The sequence below is a fragment of the Eubalaena glacialis genome, chromosome 13, assembly GCF_028564815.1.
Source record: "Eubalaena glacialis isolate mEubGla1 chromosome 13, mEubGla1.1.hap2.+ XY, whole genome shotgun sequence".
Classification (NCBI taxonomy): domain Eukaryota; kingdom Metazoa; phylum Chordata; class Mammalia; order Artiodactyla; family Balaenidae; genus Eubalaena; species Eubalaena glacialis.
In genome coordinates, this window is record NC_083728.1 from 41,742,709 (window position 1) to 41,770,547 (window position 27,839).

At 39.9% G+C, this 27,839-nt stretch overlaps 1 protein-coding gene across 4 annotated transcripts in view; it reads left to right on the top strand.

The window, feature by feature from the left end:
• Nucleotides 1–27,839, top strand: part of PLCB1 (phospholipase C beta 1) — a 684,234-nt gene that overhangs the window by 214,133 nt on the left and 442,262 nt on the right. For all 4 annotated transcript variants that reach the window (XM_061209981.1, XM_061209982.1, XM_061209983.1 and 1 more), the window contains exon 3: nt 25,006–25,074. In XM_061209981.1, coding sequence (XP_061065964.1) covers nt 25,006–25,074 — 69 coding nt within the window. The remainder of the gene's footprint in view (nt 1–25,005; nt 25,075–27,839) is intronic.

Sequence of the window (27,839 nt, forward strand, 5' to 3'; positions counted from 1 at the left end):
ACAGAATTAATTCCGGGACTGGCTTTCAGCCCACCTGCACCTTGACCTCATCTCTGCTTGTTCTCTCTCCACACCCACACAGCATTCATCCAGCTTCACAAAACCTCTGTCCTTCTATTTTTGGTAATTAACTTCATTGGCCTTCTTATCACTGAAACGTCGGAGTCATGAGTTCTCTCACTTAATAAGAAGTGTGTAACTTTGGGCAAGTTTCTTAACATCTCAGTGCTTCTGTTTCTTTGTCTGTGAGATGGGGATGGGGATGCTGTGAGTGATAGAAAGTTGATGCAGCTGTTCCTGCCTGCAGAGGGCGCTGCACAGGCTCTGGTGCCCGTAGCGTGTGCTCGGTAAATGCTGACTCTGCTGATGCCTGCACGACCCCTCCTGCTGTGCTTCTTACATATGGTCTCTCCACTCCCCTGGGTCTCTTTAATTGATAATTCTAGTAAAAAGCCCTCCTTGGAACTGCCTTACGAATACTTACCCAAGTCCCTTCCCTTTCCAAGGCTCAGAAACTCACTCTGAGAAATAGTTAAGATGAAACAGGAACCATTTCTACTGCAGACTTGAGAGTTCCTGCCAGTTTGACCTGGGGCCCTGTGGATTTCCTCTTCCCTATTTCTCAGGATGAGGAGTAAATTTTAAGGATCCTATGCTAAATCTAGATCTCCCTATTGCATTTTTGAGGATTTTAATAGACTGGTACGCTCTGGTCTTGACATGTAGAGTGCCTCCCCCTTAGCACATGCTGAGCACATGAACAGTATTCCCTAGGATCGCATGGATGTCAAGGGTGCCTTTCAGATGACAACAGAGGGGACTTAGTGAGTCCTGGGAACAGAGAGGTCATTGCTTTTATTTTAAACTCTGCTGCCATCTAATAGCGGCTCCCTTTTTCCAAGCTCTCCATCTTGCAGCATTCAGGCAGGATGCCCGTAACCTGTCTGGCTCATGTGGTCACTCCCTGCCATCTCTTGCTCCTGCTTGGGTACCCTGAGCCTGCACGTGGACCTGCCTGCTTTCCCCATGCACCGTGATCCCTCCCCCGGAACACACGCCCCATGCTTCTCTTCTCCGTGCCTTTACTCACCTCACCCCTCTCTCTGGTTAGTGCTTCCTTTTCACTATCTTGGGATCACCTGATTTTGCTGTCCACTTTGCGGCAGGACTCTTTAGTGAGCCCTCCACTCCTGGTCTCTACTTGCTCTCCTTCCTTTCTCTCCCCAACTCACCGCTGAAAAAGGTCTTTTCACAGTCACCCTTGTCCAACATCTTGTCATCTGTTTTCATCTCACTTGGTCCCTTAGCATCACTTGATATGGGACATGGCTCCCAGACCTACTTCTTCCTTGAAATTCTCTCTTCTTATAGTTTCTGAGGCACCATCCTTGCTGCTTTTTCCTAGTGAATTCTCTTCTCCTAGATCGTCATGGCGAAGCCACTTCTCATGGATTTAACCTGCTTGCAGAGGCCTGCTTAGTCCTGGACTGTCCTAACCAGAGCAGCTTCCGTTGCTCCTTTGCCTCACTTTCTACCTTTAAAAAAAACAGCATTTATCCATACCTGACACTCTCATTGATTGATATGCATGTTAACATTTCATGGGACAGTTTCTAACTATCAAATCGCACATTTGGCAATAATGATAGGTGACATTTATGATGACCATGCTAGTGCACTTAGCACTTTGCATACATTAGTTCATTTCATATTCATGATAACCTTGTGAAGTAGGAAGTATTATCTTCATTTTACCTATGTGGAAACTGAGGCACAGAGAAGTTCAATAACTCGTACTTGGTGTCAGTAAGTGTAGGTATCAGAGCAAAGATCCAGACATGGACATTCTTACTCCAGGATCTGTGAGCAGAATCACTGTGGTGAAAACTACTGAATTATGCTGCTTCCCCATGCTTTCTGAGAGGACACAGGAAGGCTTGGGTCAGAACATCTTCAGTGACACCAACTGGGGAGAACCAACATTTTATGTTTCCTCTGGAGCACTGAGAATTTCAAGGTTTGGTTTTGTGATGACTCAAAAAGTAATAGATCAGACACAGTAAAGTATTCATCACATTTTGCACTGAGTGTGGCAGAGATTCATTACGTGATAAAGAAGTGCATTATAAGTCGTGTAATAATGTCTTAGAATACGAATACACCTTTCTGAAACTTGTAGTTTATAAATAACAAGATATGTTAGCTTACTTGTTAGTGAATCAGTAATCTGGGCTGAACCGGAACTAGCTCCCAATTAAAACAAAATAAAGATGATGAGCTGGTCTCTATTTTCTGCTCTTTGACTCTCCACTTAATCATTAAAGCCAAGGCCTTCTCGCATTATTGGCAAGGGACAGCTGGCAATAAGGCATTCTGCGGCTAGAGAGAGCAGGCATCTCCCACCTGTTGGGTTCTGTCTCCCAAGCTGAACTTTGCCTCCTTTACCCCAATCTGCAGCACAGATTGTTAGCGCTCCTGTAAACTGTTGATCTGTGGCTGGCAAGCCTGCGTAGCCCTGGGCCAGAGCCAGCCCCCCAGAAACCCTGAACTGGGGCTCACCTGATCCCAGCAAATCCCATCTCTGCCTGCTGGGCGGCTCCTTATGGCACCCTCACCTCCTGCCTGTGGTTCCCAAAAAAGAGACCAAAAACTCAGTGGAAGTGTTATATTAATGGATTCATATATCCCCCGCCCCCTCCCAGAAATGTTTACATTTGGGGTGGAGAGGACAGTTAGAAAGGTTGATTGTGGAGCCCCACAGGATGAAATATCTCTGTCATTCAGCTATGGTAGACCCTGAGAACCCTCAAATCCCAAGAGGCCAGCAAAGCGAGTCCCCGCTGGTATCTGAAGGGTAGTTTCATATGATTGGATTACCAGTGAAGTGTCAGAGCTGTTCACTAACCTTCCCAAGCATCTCTGCAGGCTGTACCTCTTCCCCATACCCACAGCGGCTCCTTCTTTTCCCATCTTATTCACCTCCTAGTCCAGCCTTTCAAACTGTAATGTACCTATCAAGCACCTGGGCTCTGGATAAGACACAGATGATGACTCAGCAGGTGTGAGGTAGGGCCTGAGATTCTGCATTTCTAACCATCTCGCTGGCTGGAGCCCTCTCTTTAAGAACCACTGCCCTCAATTATTATAGCAGCCCCCGACTTGTCTCTCTGCCCCTTCTACTTCCTTTATCAATGTCCTACCACCTGAATTCTGAAAGTGATAATTTTGTACACTTTCTCACCTTGTTTATAAAACTGCTAATGAATCTCAGTGGGCCATCTAATGCACTTCTAGATGCTTCGGCATGGTATCACACACAGCTGGAAATAAGCATCCCTGAGACAGAATTTTGTCATAAGCCTGCCTCTCTGGTTAGCTAATGGCAACTGTGGGCCAGTGCTCATGTCTGTGTTTATCAGGGCTTTAAGCAATTCTTTATTTCAGGGACTTCTGCAGACAACAGAAGCATTTATTGAGAATGGATAAACATACACTAGAGAATGACGTCTACAAACTTTTTAGTAATCCATAATCAAAACATAATACCAGCAACGGGCTCATTAGACCATACATCAGACTTCTGCTGTCAGCCCCATGTCCAATGTCTTGAGAAACTGGCCAGCGTCAGCAAGAGATGCTTCTCCACTCTCTCCTGACCTGAGCTGCCCTTTGCTTCGCAATAGTTTTACTAATTCTCTCCTGTGAGACCCAAGCCATTTCTTTTCCAGGCTTCTAGATGCGAGGATTATTTGTTGTTGCTGCTGCTTGTTTTGTTGTGGGGATCTTGGTCCTAATTCCTTTTCTTTGAATCTGTAAATACTCCAAGTGCAGTCCATAAAGAGGCTTGACTGGCCTCCAGAATACACTGCCAGATGCTGGCTTACAGCTTTACTAACCAACCCGAGAGCTGGATTTTGTGGTTTTGTCTGGTCTCGTGGTTTGTGCCAACTGGGCACCCTGTGCTCAGTCCACCTTCTTCTCTGCACACAAGTACAAAAGAGAACATGTTATTCCTCTCCCTTGGGTGGAAACAGTCACTTTATTTATGGGGTCTGAACTAAAATTTGATTTCCTGATTGCGTGATGCTCTGGCTTTATCTGTGTAAATTACTATTTTGCCATTTCATGGCCAAGTTCTTCTAGGCTTCTGAGAGCATCTGAGCCCTTGGTGGCCTCGGTCTTCCTCTTCAGCCTCAGCTCCTGGCACTGGGATACCTCTACCCCAGGGTCCCTCAGGAAAGTCACAAACTGATACCTCCCTGCCTCTGCTTATTTACTTAGTTCCCTCTTCCCAAAATGTCCTCTGCAGTGGCTTCTCCTCTGGTTCCCACCCCAACCTGGTGAAGCCCACACATGCAGGCCTACTCAGACCATACACTGATCTTTTTAAGCCCAGTGAAAATCAGGTGGTTTGTCCCCAGAAGGCCTCTAACTTGTCTCGGTTTTCCTTTTGTCTGGTTTTCCTAGGAATGTGTGTGAGGGAGGGAAGGGGGTATTTGCTGCAGGCAAATATTTGAGCATCCAGGCAGATTTAAGGGGAGCAGGATATAAGAGTCTGTCAGTGTGGGCACAGCTGATGCAGACTTGGCATACGGAAAGGAATTTTTGCCCCTTAATGATCTCTGCTTTCTTTTTTTTAAGTAAGACCTAAGGCAATTAAAAGCAGAAAACAGCTCTAACCAAACTGATATTTATTTTTCAGTATATTTGGTATACTGTATACTCATTCTCCATATTTTCAGAGTTTTTGAAAAGTAAAAAAGCTTCAAAACTGTCAAAGCCACCTCTTCCTTCTCTCTTCACTATGCCTTAGGAGGCAAAAGAAAAGAGCTGGGCTGTTTGTCCTAGGTTTTTTATGCGTTGACACAGATGCATTTGAAGGGTTTGAAATGAATTGCAATTTGAAACTTGAGTTCCTTTTACTCTTCATGTTGTTTTGTGTTTTCACCCATTGGTACCCTTGATTGATATTATATATTGTTCATGTCAGGGAATAGACCACGGGTTTAGGACTTTGATGTTTTCAGGGAATAGGGCAGAATGTCCTTACACCTAGAAGGGAGCTAAAAATTCATCATGTCTGAGGTTTTAAGATAGTATTTTTTAAATTATGCACCTATTAATGAGCAGCAGCTTCCCTCTTTAGGACTATGAATTTGGAAGCCTTGAATAGCAGATGATGTCAGTCTTCTGACCAGACCCCTTCGGGGTCAGTGCACCCATCCTTCTGCTGTTACAGGTGCTGGCCTGGGCATTAGAGGATGATCAGCAGCACCCACGTCCTCTACCCATGGATGCCAGCAACGCCCCACCAGAGTGGCAACCAAAATGTCTCCAGACTTTTGCCAAATGCCCAGGGCTCGAGGAGGGGAAGCAGTGGGCAGCAAAACTACTCCCTGTGGGGAACCATTGGTCTTCTGAGAATCTAAAAGTGAGCTGGGCAAAAGCTAGGTCTTTCCCTAAAACTTTTCCAAGAACAAAGGAGAGCAGAGATATCCTGCAAAACAAAGACTACATTCTTTTATTTTGTTCACATGGTATCACCATTTCCCTTCCCTCCAATTTTAACTGAACTTTTACAGGGAAGACTTCCTCAAACGTCCAAAATGGCAGAAGAGAGATGAGATGCTTTCTACTTTGAAGAATGCAAAGAGGCTAAAAACGGTTCTGGTTTAAAGTAGGGAGGCCAAGGATATTCATGTTTTACATTAGATTGTGAAAGGATACAACATTTTAAAAGAGGTTTAACAGTGTCCCAGACTTCTACGATATTTTTTGAAAGAAAATAACATATTGAATATAACTGCTTGACATCATAAAGATGGAGACACACTATTCAGTGTTACCCCCAAATCATGGGCCTGACTAAACTAATTTTAACCTTTTCTTGCTGATAAATTTCACCCTTCTTTTATCTGCCTTTGCAGCTCAACCCTTCAAATTTATCCCTGATGGAAGGCCTACACATGATAGAGATAATTAAGCCAATCTGATTTTCAAGGCTTGAATAATTAACTACTATGATTTTGACATTTTAAGAATGTTACGTTGACCTTGTACTTTGCTCAGTGAGGAGAATTAAATGCAAGAGATGTGCATCAGAGCAGGGCCCTTAGCATAATCAAGATTTAATTTATAATGTTTCCTAACATTCTCTTCTTTTTGGTTTACACTGCCCACATTGTGCCTTTTCGCAAAGTAATCATTAGTTATTATTTGAACTATTAAACACACACCTCCTTCATTTTTTATTATGTTGTTCTATTAATCAAGGCAGTGACAAGCAAAATATTGTCCCAAAATCTTAACCTGCTTTAAAATAAACCTAATGTTCACTTTTTAAATGAGCCATTAAACATATCTGCTGAATTTTGGGGTGAAAAATATTCTCCTATCTCGGGAGCTCAAATTGCACTTGACAATTGCCTTTGGAATGTGTTCCTTCTCCAAAAGAGACGAGCAACAGCAGGAGTTGTGTCCTTGGAACACTTCTTCAGTTCAAAAAGGCAATTTCCATACTCTCCAGAGAGAAATCAAAGAGGAAAGGCAAGAATCATCTGCAAGAGAACCCAAGAAGAAATTGCACAGCTTGGTAGAAAGCTAGCCAGCAAGAGAGGGAGACGGAGGATACAGAATTGTGAGAGAAGAGGGAATTTTCAAGTGTTTGCAGGGTGGAGGAGAGATGACTGTAAACAAAGCCAAGAGCTAAATATAGAAACTATGGAAATAAATAGTCCATGCTCCCTGGATAGCCTTAGCTTTGATGTTAAGCAGTAAAGCATCTCCGAAAGTGTTCCTGCCTAAAGCTGTAAACAGGAAAGCCTTAAGAATATGCTGATTAAGAGAAACAAATATGTTTTACCTCTGGATTTTGCTATTTATGAAATAAAAAGCAAGAATGTCAGAGCAAGCATTTTTGTATAATTAAAATTCTAGAGTATATGGAGGGGAAAAGGCATACCATCCATTGTCTCGGAATACCTATTACACAATCTGTTGCAGTGGAGCTTTAAAAGAGTAGGTGCCTCATTCTAATTATCCTTGCTGACCAGGAAAGAAACCATGGCCATGAACTCTGAGGAGCAGGACTGAAACCAAACCAGAAGGTAGAGCGGGAATGAAGGGAGAATCTAATTGGAGCTAGGTGACGTATCTAAAGTACACTTCATGTGTACTTTCTTTTTTATTTCCTTGGCTTGTTTATCATGTAAATTTCCGTTAGTTGGGTGACACTGGGTACATAATGGACAGGGGCACTTAGTTTATTTGCTGTTAGTTGAGAATGTGGCTATTTTAGGGGAGTTGGAATGGTCAAAAAATATAAGTAGAATAGTTCCTCAGAATACTGTTATACCTACTGTTTCTTTTAGAGCTACTTATGACTTTTACTTACAATGTTACCATTACAATGGACTGACTTAGACCTTAGAGTTAAGACAAAACTTAAGGATGATGAATTTTTAAAGTTAAATTTCCATTTAATTCTATGATGAGAGATCTACGAAATCTCAAATTTGCTTAGTTTCAAGTCGTTAGAAGACAAAGAAGTCCCAGCTCCTTAAGAAGCCAGGTGGTAAGGTGGTAAATCATTCCCCAGGAGAAAAAAGATGGGAGTATTCTGGGGGGAGATGTGATTGTAGGAACATTGCAAGTTTCTGTTGAAAAAGAGGTCTTTGGAGTCATGGCTGAGAGAGAATATTCTGGAGAAAGTCATTGGGCAATCCCAAAGGAAGGAGGAATTATTCATCCAGTGACTTCACTGTCTTTTAGCAAATGCTTATTTCAGTACTGTTGAATACACCCGTTGTGTTGATACACACACACATATGCAGAAATAAATGGTCTTCCACTAGACAGAGGAAGTCTGCTAGCAGTTGGGCCATATCCATTCCCCTTTACACTTCCCAGCATCCCTTGCAGCTAGGCGTGCCTATGAGACTAAATTCTGGCTGAGAGGTATAAGCAGAAGCCTGTGAGACTTCTGGAACATCATTTTCTTATAGGGAGGGCGTGTGCTTTTTCAACCTTCCCCCTTTGCTGTAGGCTGAAATGTTGCCAATATGAATTGTGTTTGAGCAGCCATCTCTACCATGAGGTTGATGTCATATGCTGAGGATTGAGAAACTGTCAGATAGAAAAAGCTGGGACACAAACTACCTTGTGGTGCAGCCCTACCAAGCCTGGGCTCCTACCTCCAGGGCTTCTTTTATCTGAGAGAGAAGTAAGTCTCTATCCTGTCTAAGCTACTGTTATCTTGGCCATTTTTTTTTTTTTTTTTTTTTACTTATAGCTGAACATACATTAACTGTTGCACATTCATTATGATTATAAGTAGGATTAAAAGACATTTCTATTTAGAAATTTATTTCCCCAGTTCATGCTAAAACTAGGGCAGTATCTTTCATTAAAAACAAATATTAATCAATTAAATGTATTTGATTTTATATGGATTGAAAATAAGTATGAATGGAATTTTGACCTTTGAGAGACTTTCTTTAAAGTGAAAAAAACATTAAAAAATGTGCATACACACACACATACATACATACAAAACAGTATAAAACATCCCATTGTGTAACAGTTCAATCCAATAGAACCAGTGGAGCAAAGAGCAAAAGATTAGCACAGACAATAAAGTCCTCAGCAGTTCAGAGGAAATAGCTGAAAAAGACTGAGAGTGACTGGAGAGTTTGGGCAGAGAACTAGATTTTGAAGATTAGAAGAAAAGATTAGACAGGTGACAAGAAGAGGAAATGGGATACAGTTAATATATTGTCAACAAAATGAAAGAATTTATGTTATCTTAATATGACATATTTGCAGTCAGAATCCTGATTAAAGGATCTTTTGCTAATGCTCATTTCTTTCAGCTGGTCTTGATGGAATGTAACACTGCCATGATAGACCGCACAGTTCCACTGGTGGCATTTTCAGGAAAACTGTGCAGTTGGTGTCTGGATTCTTTCTATGAAGAATCCTTACTGTTTCCATTTCAACTGGCAATTCTGTGGTCAAAGAGACGAGTGGATAACTGCAGTGTGGTGATTATGTCTGGAAAGGAGAAAAGTACAACAGGATGCTTTGGTTTCTGTTGTCAGCATTTCTCACAGAAATTGGAAAGTTAGGGCATTTAAAAAGATGAAGCGAGAGGAGCTAAGTAAGATGGAGAAATGCGACGAGGAGGTTTGTTGGGATCAGATGGAGAGAGTCAGTACTCTGAGGAGAAGAAATATGGGGTTGGTGGAGGCTGTGGAAAAAGTACCAATTATGGCCCAGTTGAGGAGGAAGAGAATCAGTGAATTAAAAAAACAAACAAACAAATAAAGAAATAAAATAGTCTTCACTCACAAATGACATGATATTTTATGTAGGAACCCCCAAAGAAGCTACGAAAAAACTCCGTTTGGATATAATAAGTGAGTCCAGTAAGACTCCAGGATACAAAGTTAATGTATCAATATAAAAAGTCAATTGCTTTTCTATATTCCAACAATGAAAATTGGAAGTTGAAATGTAAAAAAATATCATTTATAATCACACCAAAAATTGGAATAATTAAGGTTAAGTCTAACAATCTATGTCAAGGATCTTGCATGTGAAAAACTACAAAACACTGATGAATGAAGTCAAAGAAGATCCAAATAAATTGGGAGATATTCCACACTCATGGATGGGAAAATTCAATATGGTAAAGATGACAGTTCTTCCAACTAAACTACAGATTCAATGCAGTCCCAACTAAAAACCCAGAAACCATTTTTTTAAGATATCAACACACTTAAAAAATTATATGGTAATGCAAAGAACTGGGAGTTACCCAACTCAATACTAAAAAGGAAGAACAAAGTTGGAGAACTCCCACCCACTATCAGATTTCAAGTCTTACTATACAGTTATAGTAATCAAGACTCCTGTATTAGAGAATGTTTGCTGAAACGTCAATGAGATTCTGTCTACCAAGTCAGAGAACTGGGTTAAGCCAGCTATGTTGAGATCCCTGGGGTATTAGAATCCTCAGCCATCTAGGGGTCTCAGTCTCACCGTCTATAAAATGGGGATAAAATTAGTTTTTCACTTACTTACAATTTTTTCCCGTTTTTAACTTTCTGTGTATGTATTTTCAGTGTTCCAGAGAAACAGATCTATCTATCTAGAAAGAGAGAGATATATTGTAAGGAATTGGCTCACGTGATTATGGAGGCTGAGAAGTACCACAGTCTGCTGTCCAAGTCCAAAGGCCTGGGAACCAAGGGAGTTGATGGTATAAGTCCCGATGTGAGTGCAGGAGAAGATTGTTGTCTCAGCTCAGACAGTCTGGCAGAGAGGGAATTCTTCCTTTCTCTGCTTTTTTTGTTCTATTCAGGCCCTTAGAGGATTCGATGATGCCCACCCACATGGGAAGGGCAGTCTGCTTTCTCAGCCTACTGATTCGAATGCTCATCTCATTCCAGAAACACCCTCATCTGGACACACCCAGATGTTTGACCAATATCTGGGTACACCATGGGCCGGTAAAGTTGACACATAAAATTAACAATCACAATGTGTCTGTGATGTTTTATAACCTAAAATAGTGGAATTTGTCTTTTTTAAAAAAGGTCATATAAGCCCTATATTAACTGGAGTAGCCTAACTATTATAAAAGATAAATGTCTAGAATGTCAATGGCTTAACACAAGTATTTCTCATTCACTTAAGAGTCCAGTGTGGGTGTATCTGGTATGGAGACGGCGTTTTTCTACCTGGTGATTCAGGGACCTAGGCTCTTTGACCACTGTGTAAAGGAAGAAGGGGAAGGAAAAAGGCTCTGAAATTGATCCTCATCCCTTCTATTTATGTTCTGTTTATGAAAACTAGTCATGTGACCCTCCTTAAATGAAAGGCATGCTGTGAAATGTGGTTTATGACTAGGCAGTGATTTTGCTGTAATCCTCTACAGTGTGTAAGGCAAAGTGCAAACTTGTGATGGAAAGTTAGTCACCTCTGCCTTAAAGCCTGCACTGCCCATCAGTGCTGAACTGCACAAGCCCACCCACCTGGGTATAGGGAACAGTGACACCATAAGAATACAGTCCTTCAGAAATCACCAAGTAGCATGGTGCAGTTAACCCCTTAGGTTTCTGTGCCCTGTAAATGACTTAATACTAATTCTATCAGAAAATGTTTTAAAAACACTTGGGTATGCTTACATATTACTACAATAATATTGAGGGAATCACTCATTCCAGTCTCAGCATTAAATGATACTTTATGTTACAAAGAACTCCTTCATGCTGTATTTTTCTTCTTTAAAAATAGACTTGCAGAATGGATATGACATGAAATGAGGACCATCATGTCTGAAATTTATTTGTCCTTATATTTGTACTGATAAGTTCTCTTTCCCTCTTTCTCTTCCTCTCTCCCCTCGCATCTCGATTTTCAATTACTCACGTATTTTATTTTAAAACAGCATCTGGTCATTGTTAACATCAGTGATTTTCTTTAAAGAAGATGAGATGCCTTTTCTGTGTGCTTTAATTTAAATATGAGCTTTTATAAGTCAAGGAATTATTAAGAACAAGAAAACCTGTCATATCCACATGCTATTTGTTACCAATTTATGTGTGTCCATGCCAGTGGTTCTCAAACTTGAGAGTATATCAGAATCATCTGGATGGTTTGTTATAACACAGCTTTCTGGATCCCACCCCCAGAGTGTCCTATTCAGTGGGTCTGGAATGGGACCCAGGAATTTGTTTTTCTAACAAGTTCCTAGGTGATGCTGATGCTGCTGGCCCAGGGACCATACTTTGAGAACCAATGACCTTTCTATCAAGTAATACCAAAGAGGTAGGAATAAAGACATTGAATCTATACCTTTGGACTATTTGATGTGTCCCAGCTTTTGTACTAAAAAAATAATGCCAAAAGACATACAGTGCTTAAGACTCAAGTTAATTTAATTCCATAATCATAAGGCAGAACAGTACCAATTTCGGTACATGGAGAGTTCTGTACTTAATTTTGACTGACCCACATAGAGCAAATGTGATTCATCTGACTTAAAATTGAAAGCCCAAATAACCTAGGTTGTGAAACACAATATATTTTTATGATGGGGCCTAAAAGGAGACAAATTGGTTATTAGAATGATAGGAGTGATTTGGCCAAAGGTACACAGGGAGTAAGTTGCTCAGACATTAAGCAAACTAACAAGAAAATTATGGAAACTTTATAAACAAGCCGGGTAGAATATTTTCACTAAACATGAGTCCAGGGTCTGAGCTATACAGATTTAAGAATTTTCTCCTGAATATTTACTTTCTTAGTAATACAGGGGAAGTAATTCTGAGGAAGATTTATTTTTAAGGTTTACTTTCATCTAAGCAAGAAGAAATCTATTGTGCAATAATGAAAAAAAATGGTCTGTTCTCTGGGTGTTCAACACTTATGTTAAGGATTCATGAGTTATTTATTTAGAAAATCATATACCCAGGGACATTAACCCTGGTCAAAATTTAGGCTTTATAGGAAATTATAAAATTCAGTTGCTCTATGCTCTGGAGAGTAAAGTAGTTCACCCTAACATGAAAAACTGTGAAATGGAAGAACAAGAATTACAGTGGGTCCCTTTTTGTAAGTATGGAGCCTGCCTGGAATCAGCATACAGGACTCGCTTCAAAAGGTGAGCAGTGATGACGATCAATAATGTGATTTTTCTAGGAGATGATCTGGAACAAGAAGATAATTCACATACCAGGAAGGTAATATTCAGGCAGCCAAGGAAGCTAATGATTATTTCTTCTGACTATTCTGCCCTTGATGAAAAATTTTAATACAATTATTTTTTCTCAGTTATATTTACAAAGGAGGCATTAACAATGAGAATGTCTTGATTTGAAGAAAGGAGAGGATACAAAGAAATTCTGCGCTGCCTGCTGCCAGTGACAGTTTTATTCGGGAGCAGTTCCACTCTCCATTGCTCCTTCTTTTATCACCCGATTTAATATTTCAGAAAAGTTATCCAAGGACGGGTTCTTGTGGTTGTCTTTCTTGGCACCATTCTATGGCTTCTCTGTGTATTCAGAGTGTTCCTCTGCCTTGAGGAGGTGAAGTTCATGCCTAAGCATGTACAGAAACCCAAGGTCCGGTGCCCCTCCCAGGGCCCTCAGAGTGAGTTTTCAGGAAATCAAGTTGGCACACCTGCCATCCATTGTCATCAAGCAGCGTCCTCAGGAAGGGAGGTGGCCCTGTGGCCCCACTGTTTCTTTCCCTCTCTCCCATTTTCAGTCTTGTGTGTGTCCTTCCTGCCCTGACTCTGTCCAGGAATGGCCTGCCTATGAGATGACCCCAGCATATCTGCTTTCCTCGTACTCTTGCTCCATCACCTCACAGAGCTACCAGAGATGGAACGCTCCATGAATTTCTCGTGAAGGTCAAGACACGGATGGGTGGGAAAAAGACAGTGTCTTCTATTAACTGTCCTTCTGTCTTGTTTCTACCTGTGGTTCTGAAGCTGTAATTGGAGTAAACATAAGGCCTCATAAAAGAAGTTTTACACAGTATGACTTCCTTTCTTGTTGTGGAGTGCAAATGCAGAGCATATAGGTATGTCACCCCATCCTTCCCTTTTCGGCTCCAAGCTGAAGAATTCCAACAAAATCATTCACTCAAGCTTCCTCTTGACAAGTAGCTCACTTCCCACCTCCCAGTTCTGTCCACATCTTACTCTGGCAACTTAAAGTTCTGTATTCCCTCTTTAAAACATTTTAGTGTTTAACAAACTTACAGAGTTCATTAAACTTAATGTTTAATGAAATTCCCTCCTTTCCGCGTTAGCTACTAAAGTCTGATTCCTATAAAACTATAAGCCCCAATTTCATCTCTCTCGTCTAAATCTGTGCCATCTCTGTGTTATCCTCAAATTCCTGTTGGGTAACCTTTACAAAGTCACTTGACTTGTTCTTGAACTTTATCCTTGTTTGACCCCTTAATGATTATCAGCTCTTTTCTTTTCCCTCTTCCTACAGGGTTCTCCCCTCAAGAGCTGTAATTCTTCAATTTCACAGTCTTCCCATATACATTGCCTTTCAAATCTGTCCCACACTAGGTCTGATTGTGTTTGCTTTTCACTTAACTCCCTCGCCATTCATAGAGAGGTAGTAATACTAAACTAATAGCATTTGTGAAGAACGCTTAGAAAAGTGATGTTACTTATATAAAAGCTTTTAAAAATGTCATCTTTATTCACTTTTAAAGTTTTAATGAAATTATGAAATGAATTATTTTTCTTCATCTTTGGAGTAAAATTTGTATGTTTAGGGATATATTTTTTTTAAAGAAGGGAAGCCAGAGTAGCTGGTTGAAAATGGAATAAATCCTTACCAAAAAGAAAGTGACCTAAAATATAGTGGGTATGAAAATATTTCTTTTTAGCCCTGAATATGACAAAAATGAACTCTGGTTTGGGAATTAGGTAAGCTGATGCTTTTTATAGTTTTTTTCTCACTAAAAAAAAGGGAAAACTATTTGCACATTAAATTAGATGATATATACTCATATATGTATTTCCCAGGAAATAGTCAAAATATTTTAAAACCTGATTAAGGATGATACAAGATAAAATACAGTGTACAGTGACCGAGAACTCACTGCTTCAAAAAGTGCTCATTTAGTAGATGTATCATAATGATTAAGACTGTTTTCAAAGAAAATTTAAGGATTCCAAAAATCTGCAGAAATATATCAAAAGCCAAAGACAATAATAAATATACCAAATATATACAGAAATATATCAAAGGCCAAAGACGATAATAAATATAAAAATGTGATTCAAAAAATTGTATGCATGTGATTCAGAATGCTTTTGAGTTTAAGAATAACTTCTTAGTTGATTATTTGCAAATGATAGCTGTCTTGGATCATGTTCTCCAAAGAGACCCAAATACAAGTGGCTGCACACAAGAGATTTATTAAGGAAGGGTTTCCAGGAGACAACAGTAAGAGAGTGGAGGGAACAGGACAGTGAAGGAACAGAAGCCAACCCAGGGTGAGCTTTCAGGTGAAGTCCCGGCCTCAGCCTGGGAGTGTGTTCTGCCCCAAGGCAGGGTAGCTGGGCTTTCATGCTCCTGCACCTGTCACTCCTAGCTGTAGCGCTCTGAGCGGAAATAGCCTCCCAGGCACTTCCCGTTCTCTGTGCAAGGGGGTCAAGTGCTCCAGGCGGCCAAAGACAGTCAAAGGTCAGAGGGTCAGTTGTTAGGAGGGAATCAGGCAGGCACTGGGGAATGGATGTACAGCCAGGAAAGGGGACCAGCAGGCATCAGGGTGGGCATTAATAGAGTTTCCTACAGGAGCTTTATTAAAATTTCCTGGAAACTAGAAAATGACCCTGGATTTAGTGAACTTTCTATTATATAAAGTTCTTGACATGAACAGCTGGCCTCATTATGTGTACTTACATTAGGGTTGAGGTTGATCAATAGTTGAATGAAAAAGAGTTTACCTCTGGTGAAATTACAGCACCCAGGCAGGACCTTGGGAATGATGTGTTCACTGACTAAGTGACTATTCTTCTAGGGACAATTCATTAAGCATGGTACTCCCCATTAGACATATCCAGTCCTTATCCCAACAAATGAGCATTGGAAGAAGCTCAGTTGGATTCCTTTTGTCTTACCAGAAAGCAAAAAGTGATCTTAAGAAGCAAGTCTTCTTTGAAAAGAAAAAAAATGACATGTTATTACATACTTGTCAACTTCAAATATCTCATTTTAGAAGCTATAATAACTCCTTGCATGTTCAGGGTGTCATGTGAGATTAAAAGGTCATCAAAATCCTATGGTTGCTGCTTTTCCTGCATCCCATAAGTTCTGGTATATTGTGTTTTCATTTTTGTTTGTTTTAAGATATTTTCTATTTTCCCTTTTGATTTCTTTTTTGATTCATTGGTTGTTCAAGAGTATGTTGTTTAATTTCCATGAATCACAGGTCTTAAAAAAGCCTTAGAATGTCCTTGATTAAGCAGTAAAAATTTTATTAAATCTTAAAAAAAAAAATCTTGTGGTTGCCAGAACGCTGGGAGAGGCATGGCAAGGTAAAAACAAACTTCTGGGCAGAAACATTTGTGATAATATGTTGGAATGATTAGCTGAAGGAGAAGAATGAGACTATCTGGTTAGACATTACCTTGTGGCTACCAGGGAAGAAGGAAAGGATAAATGCCATTTTTGTATACTTCAGAAAATTTGGAAGTCATCAGACATTCCATGATTGTGTGATTGAAAAGAAAAGGAAATACATCAGTTGCCAGCTCAGTTGTCTCATGCACAAGGTTGAATCACAACATCAGGAAATAGGCCAAGCATCTTTAGAACCTCTCCTTGACTTTGTCTGGGCTCTAGGGCACAACGAGGAAATCACTGCTTTAATCTATAGTGTTATTGATGCTACCAATAAAGACAGTAGTCTGAAGAAGACTTTTCTCAAACAGTCTTATTATCAGTTCTCTCATTGTTTTTAGGATTCTGATGCAATTGTTTCTTAAATGGATCTAGGAAGCTTGTCCAATATCCTACAGAATGTCCTACAACAAGTTCTAGCCCTGGTGAATTAGCCATCTCTATGCGCAGCTGTTGTCTTCTCTTTAATATCTAGGACAGAGGTTCTCAAACTTCAGATTGCTTCTGAATCATCCCAAAGTTTAATTAAAATACAGATTGCTGGACCCCACCCCAGAGGTTCAGATTCAGTAGGTCTCGGGTATTACCTGAGAATTTGCATTTTGCACATATTCCAAGGTGATGTTGATGCTGAGCCTGTTGGCCCAGGGACCACATTTTAAGAGCTACTGGTCTAGGGAAATGAAAGAGTTTAAGTCATGTAAGCAGATAAGTGATATGCTCAAATATTACAGTAGGAGAAGATTAAGAGACTAGAAGCAGCTTGCACTACCAGATAAAAAAACTTGGCTGGCTGTTCAGCCATAGGGAAATAGGTGTAGACCAGAAATAACATTTTAGAAGAATTAAGGAGAAAGTCTGGCTATGTTTAAATTATCTGGACTTTTCAAGCGGAAATAGCTTGTTTGCCTGATTAATCGATATCATTTCCATATTTCTTTTCAAGAGACCTTTTATGGAGATTGGATTTTATGCTCACCCAAAATATCCACAAAGATGGTTTTCCACATTTACGACACTATTTGCCAAATGATGAATGCTGTTTCTAGTTAATCTGATTAGACTGAAATCAGGACTTTTGCTGAGCACAGGCATAATGGAAAAATGTGACAATGCAATCTTTATCACCGTAATACAATTAAAAAACAAACTCTGAGTGTTTAACAAATGCAATATCATTATTTGTCCATAAAAATGCCATGAATCCCTCCATGAGATGCCTGTTAATAAATACAAACTAGGAAAATAAAACATTGGTCATCAACTTTCATTATACTTCTGAATTTATCTTTAGCATATGTATAGATCTTCCATGTTGATTATAGAGTCTTTTTTCTCAGTTTTTAAAATGATAACCAAATAAGTTTAAAATAAACCCAGTTACTATTATTTTAAATCTCCGAAGTTTTTCATTTATCATTTTAAAAAATTGCTAAAAGATATTTTCTGAAGTAATATGGTCTAGAAACTTTTCCTTCCGCAGTCATACATGCATGGAGTTATAAATGTATCGTTATAAACATACATGTTGTTAGAATTGGGTTTTATTAACATTATATCTTAATAAAAGGTTTGGTGCTATGGACATAATTTTATGTTCAGCTGCGTTACTTTCAACTTAAGCAACTTTTTATTATTAGATGAATATATAAAAGTTTCTCAGGGCGCTAAAGAAGGAAGTAAGAAGGAGGAAATTTGGCTATTGTATAACCAGGAGCTGAACTGTCTTGCTGGTTATGTGCAAAGGAAAAGTTAAGTAGATATTTGCCAATACACTTCACATTGCCTTGTGGGGACCCAGCCTCACAGCCTCTTAAAATTACTGTTACATTCTATTTATCATGATATTTTTTTTCTTGTACATGAACAAAGAAATGTTTTTTTCTATTTGTATCACTCAGTTAATATTCATGCTATTTTATTAATACTGAAAAATAATTCTTTAGCAAAAATATCGGTCGGGGGGAATATGAATTCTTTTCCTATCCTGTACTCAGTCTCAGTGATCTTGATCAATGGGTATATTTTTCTCTGGGACTCAGTTTCCTCATCTATGATCTCCCCCAGTTCCCAAAGTCTGTGGTTCCATTACAGTAATTGTTTCCTGTTGGACATATTCAAAAAAGATGACAGCGTTGCAGTCATTTTTATACTGGGAAGAGTGCCAACATATGTAAAGTCATTTACGTTCTAATTAAATGCATTAGAACATGGAAACAATGGGAGTAGTGTAGTAGTTATCTATTGCTGCATAACAAATGACCACAAACTTAGTGGCTTGAAACAACACACATTTATTATCTCACAGTTTCAAGTGGGTTAGGGTCTCACCTGCCTAGGGTCTCACAGGCTGCAGTGAAGGTGTCTACTGGGCTGTGTTCTATGGAGCTGGAGTTCCTCCTCCAAACTCATTCATGTTGTTGCCACAGTTCAGTTCCTGGTCACCATAGGACTGAGGACCTTAGCTCTTACGGGACTTCCCTTTTCATAGACAATACAGGACAGAGCCAACACGTAAGCATCTCTGCTGCTTTGAGTCTCTCACTGCTGGATCTCTTTTGAAAGACTCACCCAGGATATCTCTCTTTCAGTTAAATTTAAGTCATCTGTTCAGAGACTTCAATGACACCTGCAAGATGCCTTCACATTTGCCATATAAGGTTACATAATCATGAGAGGAATAGTCCATCACATTTGCCATACTCTGTTGGCTAGAAACAAGTTGCAGGTCCTGGCCGCGCTAAGTGAGAGGGGATTGCACAGAGGCGTGGATGTCAGGGGCAGGAGTCATGATGGCCAGCTTGGAATTCGGCTTGCTACAGGTGGGCAAAATGTTGGATTCCTGATGCAGTTGTTTGACTGACTAGCAATTGTCACTGAAGGTGTCCGTCAGTTCTCTCATCTGCAAAGGGGAGGAATATAATACTCACGACAGTGGTGCTGCCAAGACTGATGAGATAATATGGACGAATTATCTTACAATTCTTGGCACGTGGTTGGTTCTCTATTGCTAATAGTTAAAAGTATTATTGCTGTTGTTATTATTAATTATATTATTTGACTTTGCCTCTTTTAGTGATAGGAACCTTTTATCTCATTACAGTAATTTTTCAGTTTTATTTTATTGGCTCAAAACTGTCAATAGTTACAGTTCATAACACATGAACTAGTTCATTGCTTTTTCTCCATTTCAAATATTAATCTTATTGATATTTTGCATTTAACTGTGACATTAAAAGTAAAACCAATTTCCTCTACAAGTTGCCCCTTACTTTGTTCTCTTATTTTGTTTTATGAACTATCTCTGGAGTACTAGATTTTCATATCACGTTTTGTTTGTTTCTTTGTTTGCATTCTGTGCTTTTCTTCTAGATGCTTTACCTATCCATTTTTGGCTTTTCTACTGGGGTCTTTTCCCTTTCACTTGGAATGGGAACTATTACAAGAATAAGGGTTTATATGTACGCAGGACTCCCTGCTTGCTAAATGGAGATCTCAGTTTAATATCTCAGTTGATTGAACAGCAGCCCACTGAGAAAGGTATTGCTGGCGTTGGCATCTCTGTTTGACAGATAAGGATTCAAGGCACAGACATCTGTGGTAACTGGCTTAATAATGCATAGGTTACAAATGATAGTTCTGAGAGACAACTTAAGTGTTCTGCCTTCTAGTTCTATGAAATTTGCACCATATTAAACCTAAAATTTTTTAAATAAATCCAGATGTATCAACTTTCTTTTTCCTCTGCTGCGTTGGTATTGATGACCTGGGCATCTCATTTCCTTGGATGTTTCCTACTCTGAATCTCCATTGCAGACTGGGAAAAAAAGAGAAAAATCGAGGCTAGGGAACAAAGACAACAAGAGACCAGGTGAAACAGGGTGCAAGGGTTTTTTGAGAGGTATACTAAATACATTTTCACTCCCTCAGAAGTGGAATCAAGTTAAGGAACAAAGAGTCTATTTTATCTGCTTCTCTTTAAAATAAAACACTTCATTAACTGACTCTAAAGTTGTTTTATTTAAACATTGGACATTTTAAGGGGGGTTGGCATTCAATAAAACATATTAATATCTTCTACTTTAGGGAAATCGAGGTTGAACAACTTAATGAATATACCACATGGGGAGGTATACATACCCAGCCATTAATATCTTCCCTGTGTAATGTTTATGACTATAATCGCTGCTCTGATTATGTATTGTGTGAACTTGAAGCACATTATTATACTGGGTGACAAATGGAATCTGGTGACAATGCACAGAAATTGGTATTCTGGAAGAGGGTTGAGTTTTAAATTGTATTCTTTCTTGAGTTTTCAGTGCATTTCATGGATCATCTACTTCACAGTGTGTTGGTGGCTAATGGATTGAAATCCTTCTGCTAAATAGTAAACATCAGAGACAATTTCGTCTTCCCTTAGCTTGTCTGTCTCAGTTTTCTCATCACTCATTCAAAGTATCAAAAGTAAATCCTTGATTACTGTTAATTCACTTTTGTCCATACTGACCTAGAGAGAAGGCACATCCGTCAACACTCCAGGGCATGCATCGGGGGTCCTAGGAATGTGGTCTCCAAGCTTTGCAGGGGCCGTTGTGGGCCTTGGAAATAAAGGGAGTCTGTTAGTTCATTCTTCCTTTGCTGGTCCAGGTAGCCCACAGGCCTTTGGGCACCCCAACACCCTTTCCTTGTTGGATGGGCTTAGAGGCAAGAGAGAACAAATTTACTCCTTTCACTTTTCTAAATGTCTCTACTGTTATGAAGTGTAACACAAAAGATATATAGTGTAGCATTTTCAACAAAAATAAAACAATTTCAATGATTGCTTGAATTTCTGAACAGAGGCATTTATTCTACAGAGTAAAATTTAATGCTAAGGACACATTAGAATAGGAGTTAGTGGCATTTGTCATTCGATAGTTTATGTTTAATAAGTCAAATCTGAGCCTAGGTTATTCTCCATTAGGCACACTTTTGCATTCAGTAGGTGTAAAATTTTTATTTGACAGTTCCCTATATAAAGAAGTGACTGTTTTAAGTTCGTCATACAACATAAGTAGTGTATAGTTTTATCAATCATGTTCATCTAAAAAGCCTTATAATAACAACCCTATGAATTAGTACATCAGTGCTTTTCAGTATGCTCCATGGACCAGTGGCAACAGCATCACCTGAGAGATGCAGATCCTCAGGTCTGCCCCGGTCCTCCTGAACCAGAAACTCTGATGGATGGTGCTCAGCCAATCTATGTTTTAACAGGTGTTCTAGGTGACTCCAATGCAGCCTTTGAGAACCACTGATATAGAAAGTGTTATCATACTCATTTTATAGATGATACAATTAATGCTAAGTGTGGTCTGATAATTGGCCCAATACATGACTAGTTAATTTTAGGGCCCTTCCTCAAACCCAGGTTTTCCACTTAAAAATCACGGGGCCTCCCTTTCTTAAAGAAAAGAGTAAAGGCATGGTAAATCCCATAAACTGGAAAACAGTAACTCTTAAATGAATTGAGAAAGGGACCATTTTCCTGCTTTCTCATCTTGAAAGTGAGATGTTAAAACTATTAACACAAGAAAATTAACCTAGAAAAGTTTTAATGACACAAGTAACATTTTTGTGGTCCCATGCATTGAGTTCCTCATTTTCTTTTTAGTGGAGGAGCGAATAGGATGTAGTTAAATCCCAGAGGGGTGGCTGTTGCGTGTTAATAGAAGTGGGAGACTATTTTAATCATGGCTTTCTAACCGAATGAGCCCGTGGATAGATTTCCACCTGGGTCTTTCCTATGCCACATTACCCACGCTGAGAGTGCCCTGCGGTGGTTTTCCTGCATGCACAATTTTACACGTGCTCCAGAGTCGCTGTGGTATCAGAATGAAACCCTAGGGCAGCTGGAGCTAACTACCCCCCTGTGACTTGGGAAATGAATGTTTCCTCTTGAGCTGAAAGTAGAAAACAGCGTTCATGATCTTGTAATAGAAAAGTCTATAGAATGCTGCCTGCTAAGGTCTATTTCCTTGTGAACTCAATTTGGGCTTTGTGTGTAAAAACAAATAAGTAAAGTTTAAGTCTATTGTTTATTCAACTGGAATTTCCTTGAATAGAAAATGTTATACAATTAGGTAAATGTACCGTGTATGTGTGCGTGATTTTTATTCTGCATATATATAAAACATCATGCCACGTTTATGGAAAAGTGCATCAAACCATCAAACATACATGTCAGTGTTTTATGAATAATTACAAAGAGGACGTGCAGATAACGACTGCTAAGTTCAGAAGTGACTGATAACTCTCCATGCGCTTCTGCTGTGTGTCCAGAGTGACTTGTTTTCTGCACAGGACTCCTGACTCTGTGCATTTGTAACTGCTGTTTCCTTTCCCTGGAACCCTCCCCACCAAACACACAGAATTATAAGGCTGGCAAACTCCTTTTCCTCCTCGTGCGTCAGCTGAAAAGATGCCATAGCCCTTTGTAGTCCACGTCTGCAGTGCACTTTGAAATGTCTCCTTTAGAGTATAATCATTGGCTTTGTGCATGAGCTTCTCTTTGTATTTTGAGATATCATTCCTCAGTACCTAGCCTGTACCTAACACATTGCAGCACTCATTAAGTAATGCTCGACTGAATTAGTGACTGGTATTTCCACTTGGATAAAGCCCTCAAGCCAGCATCTCCAAAATGCAGTATCATTTTGCCCAAACTTCCAAGTCCCAGCGAGGAAGCTGGAACCCCTAGAGCTGTAGATGCCTTCTGTCTTTCCTTTAGTCAATTCTACCTCCTTATCATCACTCGCATCTTTGTCCCTAATACCTCTACCCTCATTTGGTCTCCTGTCTCTCAACACTCCACTCAGTTCTGGTCTTCTAGATTAAGCTTCTTCAAGCTTGGTTCTCTTCCTGTTTCTCCTCTTTCAACAAATGTTTTGGCTGCCATTGCCATGGAGATGAAGAAACCTGGGCCAAATGCTCCACCTCCTCACATCTGAATGCTTTGTATGCATTTGCCTAAGTGAGGCCTTGAGTCCAGCTGTTGATACCATTGGTTTCTAACACTCACTAGGTGACCTTTGATATTGTGGATGGTGTGTCCTTGGGGGAACCATGGCACCCGTTACTCTGTCTTGCAAGATCCTTGCTGGGTTGCTACCCATCACACCCCAGGGTTGGGGAGGGTTTCCACAGAGTCATGCACAATAGAGAATGGGTTAAGGAATTCACTAAAACGGGGGAAAGCAAACTTACAAGGCCAGTGTGAGCAAAAGAAGAGAAGGCACTGTTTCCTGTCCTCCCTGCAGCCCATGGAGAGGTGTGTGGGACCAGGTGTTCTATTGGACCTGCTGTGTGGTTTGCACCCCAGTGGAGAGATTCCATCTCATCTTTGACCCTTATCATGCTGCAATCATGAAATCAACCTTGGGCTCAGGAAAATAATCAGACCATTTTGCACCAAACATTTGGAATCAGGGGCAGCTGTTTGAGGGAATTGTCTGGGAACCTGTGGTGCCAGTCCTTGTAGATGTTGGGGCCTATGAGAAATTACAGCCACTCCTGTCCAGATGCAGTTCCTCCTGCTGGGAGAAGGGGGTAGATGCCTGAATCCCACTGGCTCTTTGTCTAGAAAACAGGTTGGATGGCTCTGCTTATTGCACCACAGTCTCATCTGGCTGGTGGCAGAGTTCACCGTACAACTTGATGACGTGTGTGTCCCAAATTTCATGGCTCAGTGCCCTTAGCCAGACTTTCAGGGTTTCCATCCTTTTGCCCAAATCCCTTTCTGGTCTCATCTCCCATGATTTTTCTTCATATGTTCTGTGCCCCAGCAATGGAATTCTGAATGTCGGCCATGTGGATCCCCTCCCCCACTGCTATTGTGCCTTCCCTTGTGGTCTTCCTCACTCTTGGATGCCCCCTTATCCCCCTCTTCTTCCCACCCGCTTCCCATGCATTATTCTCCTGCTCCGAGCACTAAAGGCCATGAAGACCTCAAGGTTCTGCCCGAACCTCTGGTCCTCTCTTGTCTGGATATTTGCTCATGTGGTACACTCCAGCTGGGTGAGCCCCTTCCCTCCCCACTTCTCTTCTCTGTGCTCCACAGACTTTTTTCTGAGCCTCTCAGGGAAAAATGATCTTTCCTCTGTTGACCGCACCCCCCACCCCAGCAGTTAACTTTAAAGTTGGCATTAGCACGCACTCCCTTGTCTTATGCATATACTTTACTCCACAGGTCCATCCAGAGAAGCTGCCATATCTTATGTGTCTTGTACCCTAGAGTAACTTGCATGTCATAGGTGTTCAATAATATATAATGAATAAATGAAAAGATCAGGGCGTAAGGGATGTGTGCAAAAGGCTGGGGTGCAGGTAGGGGAGGCAGGTCTGCGTCTTTACCTTGGCCAGGTGGGCTGGGTATCCTGTGAGCTGAGGGGAGCACCTCCTTCCACTTCTTCATCCTAATCCCCCACCCCACTCACAAATCCTCACCTACACTCAGAGTGACTCAGGATTATTTTTCAACAAGGGAACAGGAAGGCCTGATTCATCATGACTTAGAAATGGCTTGTAGGATAGACTGGGGACCCAAACCACACACATTATACATTTCAAAATGTATTATGATATATATATATATAAAACTGAAGAACTAGCAGTTAGCTATCTTTTTGTTTCCATTCCAATTCAATTGATAGGCAATGCAAGTAAGAGGAAAAATATCCCAACAGCAGAGAAATTTTCAGGCAAGTCTTAAGATAATATTATTTTTTAAAGTGTGTTCAATGCTATAAAACACAGAAAAAAGATCTGTGCGTATGCTTAACGATTTCACATTTTTGCCTTCCAGGAGACGGAGCTGTTAGATCTCAGCCTTGTCAAAGATGCCAGATGTGGGAAACACGCCAAGGCTCCCAAGGTAGGAAGTGGAGTGTAGTACGCACACCAGATGCTGCCTTGATTATTTAGCTGTGTCCTGGTATCAGTTAATTGCCCCAGTTAAAAGTTTCTCTGTTGTAGATGTTATAAAACGCAATAAAACAGCCAGTGCTTTCAGAGACCAGTATGCTCTAAACACTACCATTTTTGTTAAAAGACGGAAACAACGAGCAAATATAGAGGCAGTTGGACATGGGGCTTGCTTTATGCCCTCGAATCTTATTTTTGTTTTGGAAAAAAAAAAAAAAAAACAGTGCCAAAGTTACTGGGTAATTCTAAATATTAAAAACGTGCTTAAAAGTCTTTGAAAAATTCCTTGAGCCTCGTAAGCATACGTGAACTAACCTTTTAGACAGATAAACAAGACCCTTTAGCTCAAATGCTTTGCAGTTGGAATCATTCCATCCATGAAGCCAGGGGGTGTCAAATCTTTCTGCAAATGTTCCTAGTGAACACCCGCAGACTTTGGGATCAGTTATGTGGAATGTCAACTAGCTTGGGTTTGAAAAACTTACTGAAGAAATATCTAAAGCAGTGTTTGCAGTTTATTTAGTTTTGGAAGATGGTTTAAAAATGTTGAATATGGGACTTCCCTGGCTGTCCAGTGGTTAAGACTCTGTGCTTCCACTGCAGGGGCCATGGGTTCATTCCCTGGTCGGGGAACTAAGATCCTGCATGCCATGCGGTGCGGTCAAAAAAAATTATTGAATAAAACATACATATATTTTAAAAATTTAGATTATCTGGTAGGGTATAGTAGCAAGATGTGTTGACTTGCCATCAAAGTGGGAAACTACTCTTTACTCTATTTAAATTTTAGTACTTTAAAGACTTCTTTTGTAGCACAGAGAGAATATTGGCAAATAGGGAAGTACAGGTGCCATTCAGGGACTCTTGCCTCCTTCCATAATTGATATAAAACTAGCGATTTTCTATTTGAGTATCTACCTGCAACTTTTGTTTTATTCCTTAAAAGTCAAAACACTTTCTTTGACATCAAAAATTAGCTGTTGCTGTGGAGATGCAGGAAGGGAAAAAGTCACCTACAATGATTATTCTTCAGATACCTAACAGTGCAGTAGTTGCTGGCAAATTTTGTCATAGAGCAAACAGGCAAATACTGCTTTAATTGCTGAAGGGGTTAAGACGATCTACAGGAAAATGTGGAAAATGAAAAGAGAGAAAAATCAGAATTATTTTCAAGAAGGTTTCTATAAGTGTTTCATGTGAAAACAGCCCATTATTTACATTCATCTCTTAGTAATACAATGGTATTTCAATGGTTTGGTCTTTTGGTTTTGTATCAAGCTTATCATCATTAATGCTTTGTTGATGATTCAAAATTGTTCAATTTGCAGGGTAGAAAACAAATTTTTTTCTTCTTCTCTCAACATTTCAGCCAGGTTTCATGTAAGCCTGTTATTGATAGTTCCGAGAACTATATTGATAACAGTTATAAAGTTTGTCTTTCAACGCAAGTTTATTGGCCTAACTTGAAGTTTCATTGTCAATATTGGTTAAAGACAGTTGCCTACCCTCTATCAGACCCCTTTGTTTCTGGGCTTAGGGAATTCGAGTCAATTCTTCTGGCACATGGAGACTTTCTTTCAGGCTTGACTCTTTTATTGCAGCCCACAGCCTGCTTATCAGTTAAGTGTTTCATTTATGTACGTGGTTTGATAAATGTCTATTGAATGATGAGAAATGAACAGAACTAGGGTGTGTACTCTGCTCAGTTGATAAACCACTATTAGATTCTAAAAGGCTTCTATTGAGGACAGATTTCAACACTCAGAATGCTCTGGCTTTTACTGTTTTTTCCACTAAGATTTGCTTTATTTGTGGATTATCCACGTTCTTGGCTTTCTTTCACTTCCTATTCCCTGCTGGGGTTCAAGCACCTCAATCTATTTTAATATTTTCAAAGCCGGGTTCTGTCACATGTTACCTGTGTGAAATTCCTGAGACTTCTTCCTCACTGGCTAAATAGTGATAATACTAATACTAATACTAATACTAATGCTACTACTAATAAATGACTACTTCATATCATTGCTGTAAGGATTAAATAAAATAATTCATTGGCAAAGATTTAGCAGAGAAGTTCTCAAATTTAAGAGCTTGTAGAATTACCTGGAGAGCTTTAAAAAAAGGCTGATCCTTGTCGTCTACTTCCAGAGATGCTACAAGAATCTAATTAAATGTGCAGTGTGGCATCAGGGTTTTGAAAAGTAAATTTGCCACAAAATTTGAACACTGCTGCCTGAACTCATCACCACTATATAATAAGCAACCATTAAGTAGTAGCCAATGTTGTTGGTATTATCATCATTATTTTTGTATTTATTATTATTAAAATTACAATTCAGATTTGCAGGAAGTCAGATTCATTTCACTCAACTTGGAAAAGTTGATGTTATAAAGAGAGATTGGAGCAGGGGCTTGGCTGAAAGGGGCTTGGTGGATGGACAGGCAAGAAAGAAGTAGGTATTAATACCAGTTCTAAAATCTTTAAGTTGCAAAAGAAAACCTTGGCTTGAACTGGATAAATAAAAAGATAATTTATTAAAAAATGATTGGAATGTATTGAACAATTCAGTGGAATTTCTGGGTTTAGATGAAGTCGCATTCAGCTGCTCAAAAAAATGTCACCAAAGAATAGGTGCCTCTTTCTCTCACCAAACTGGCTTCCAAGGTGCTGGAAGGGATTCCCTTTCCATCCTCAGGGTCCCCATGGTGGCCACC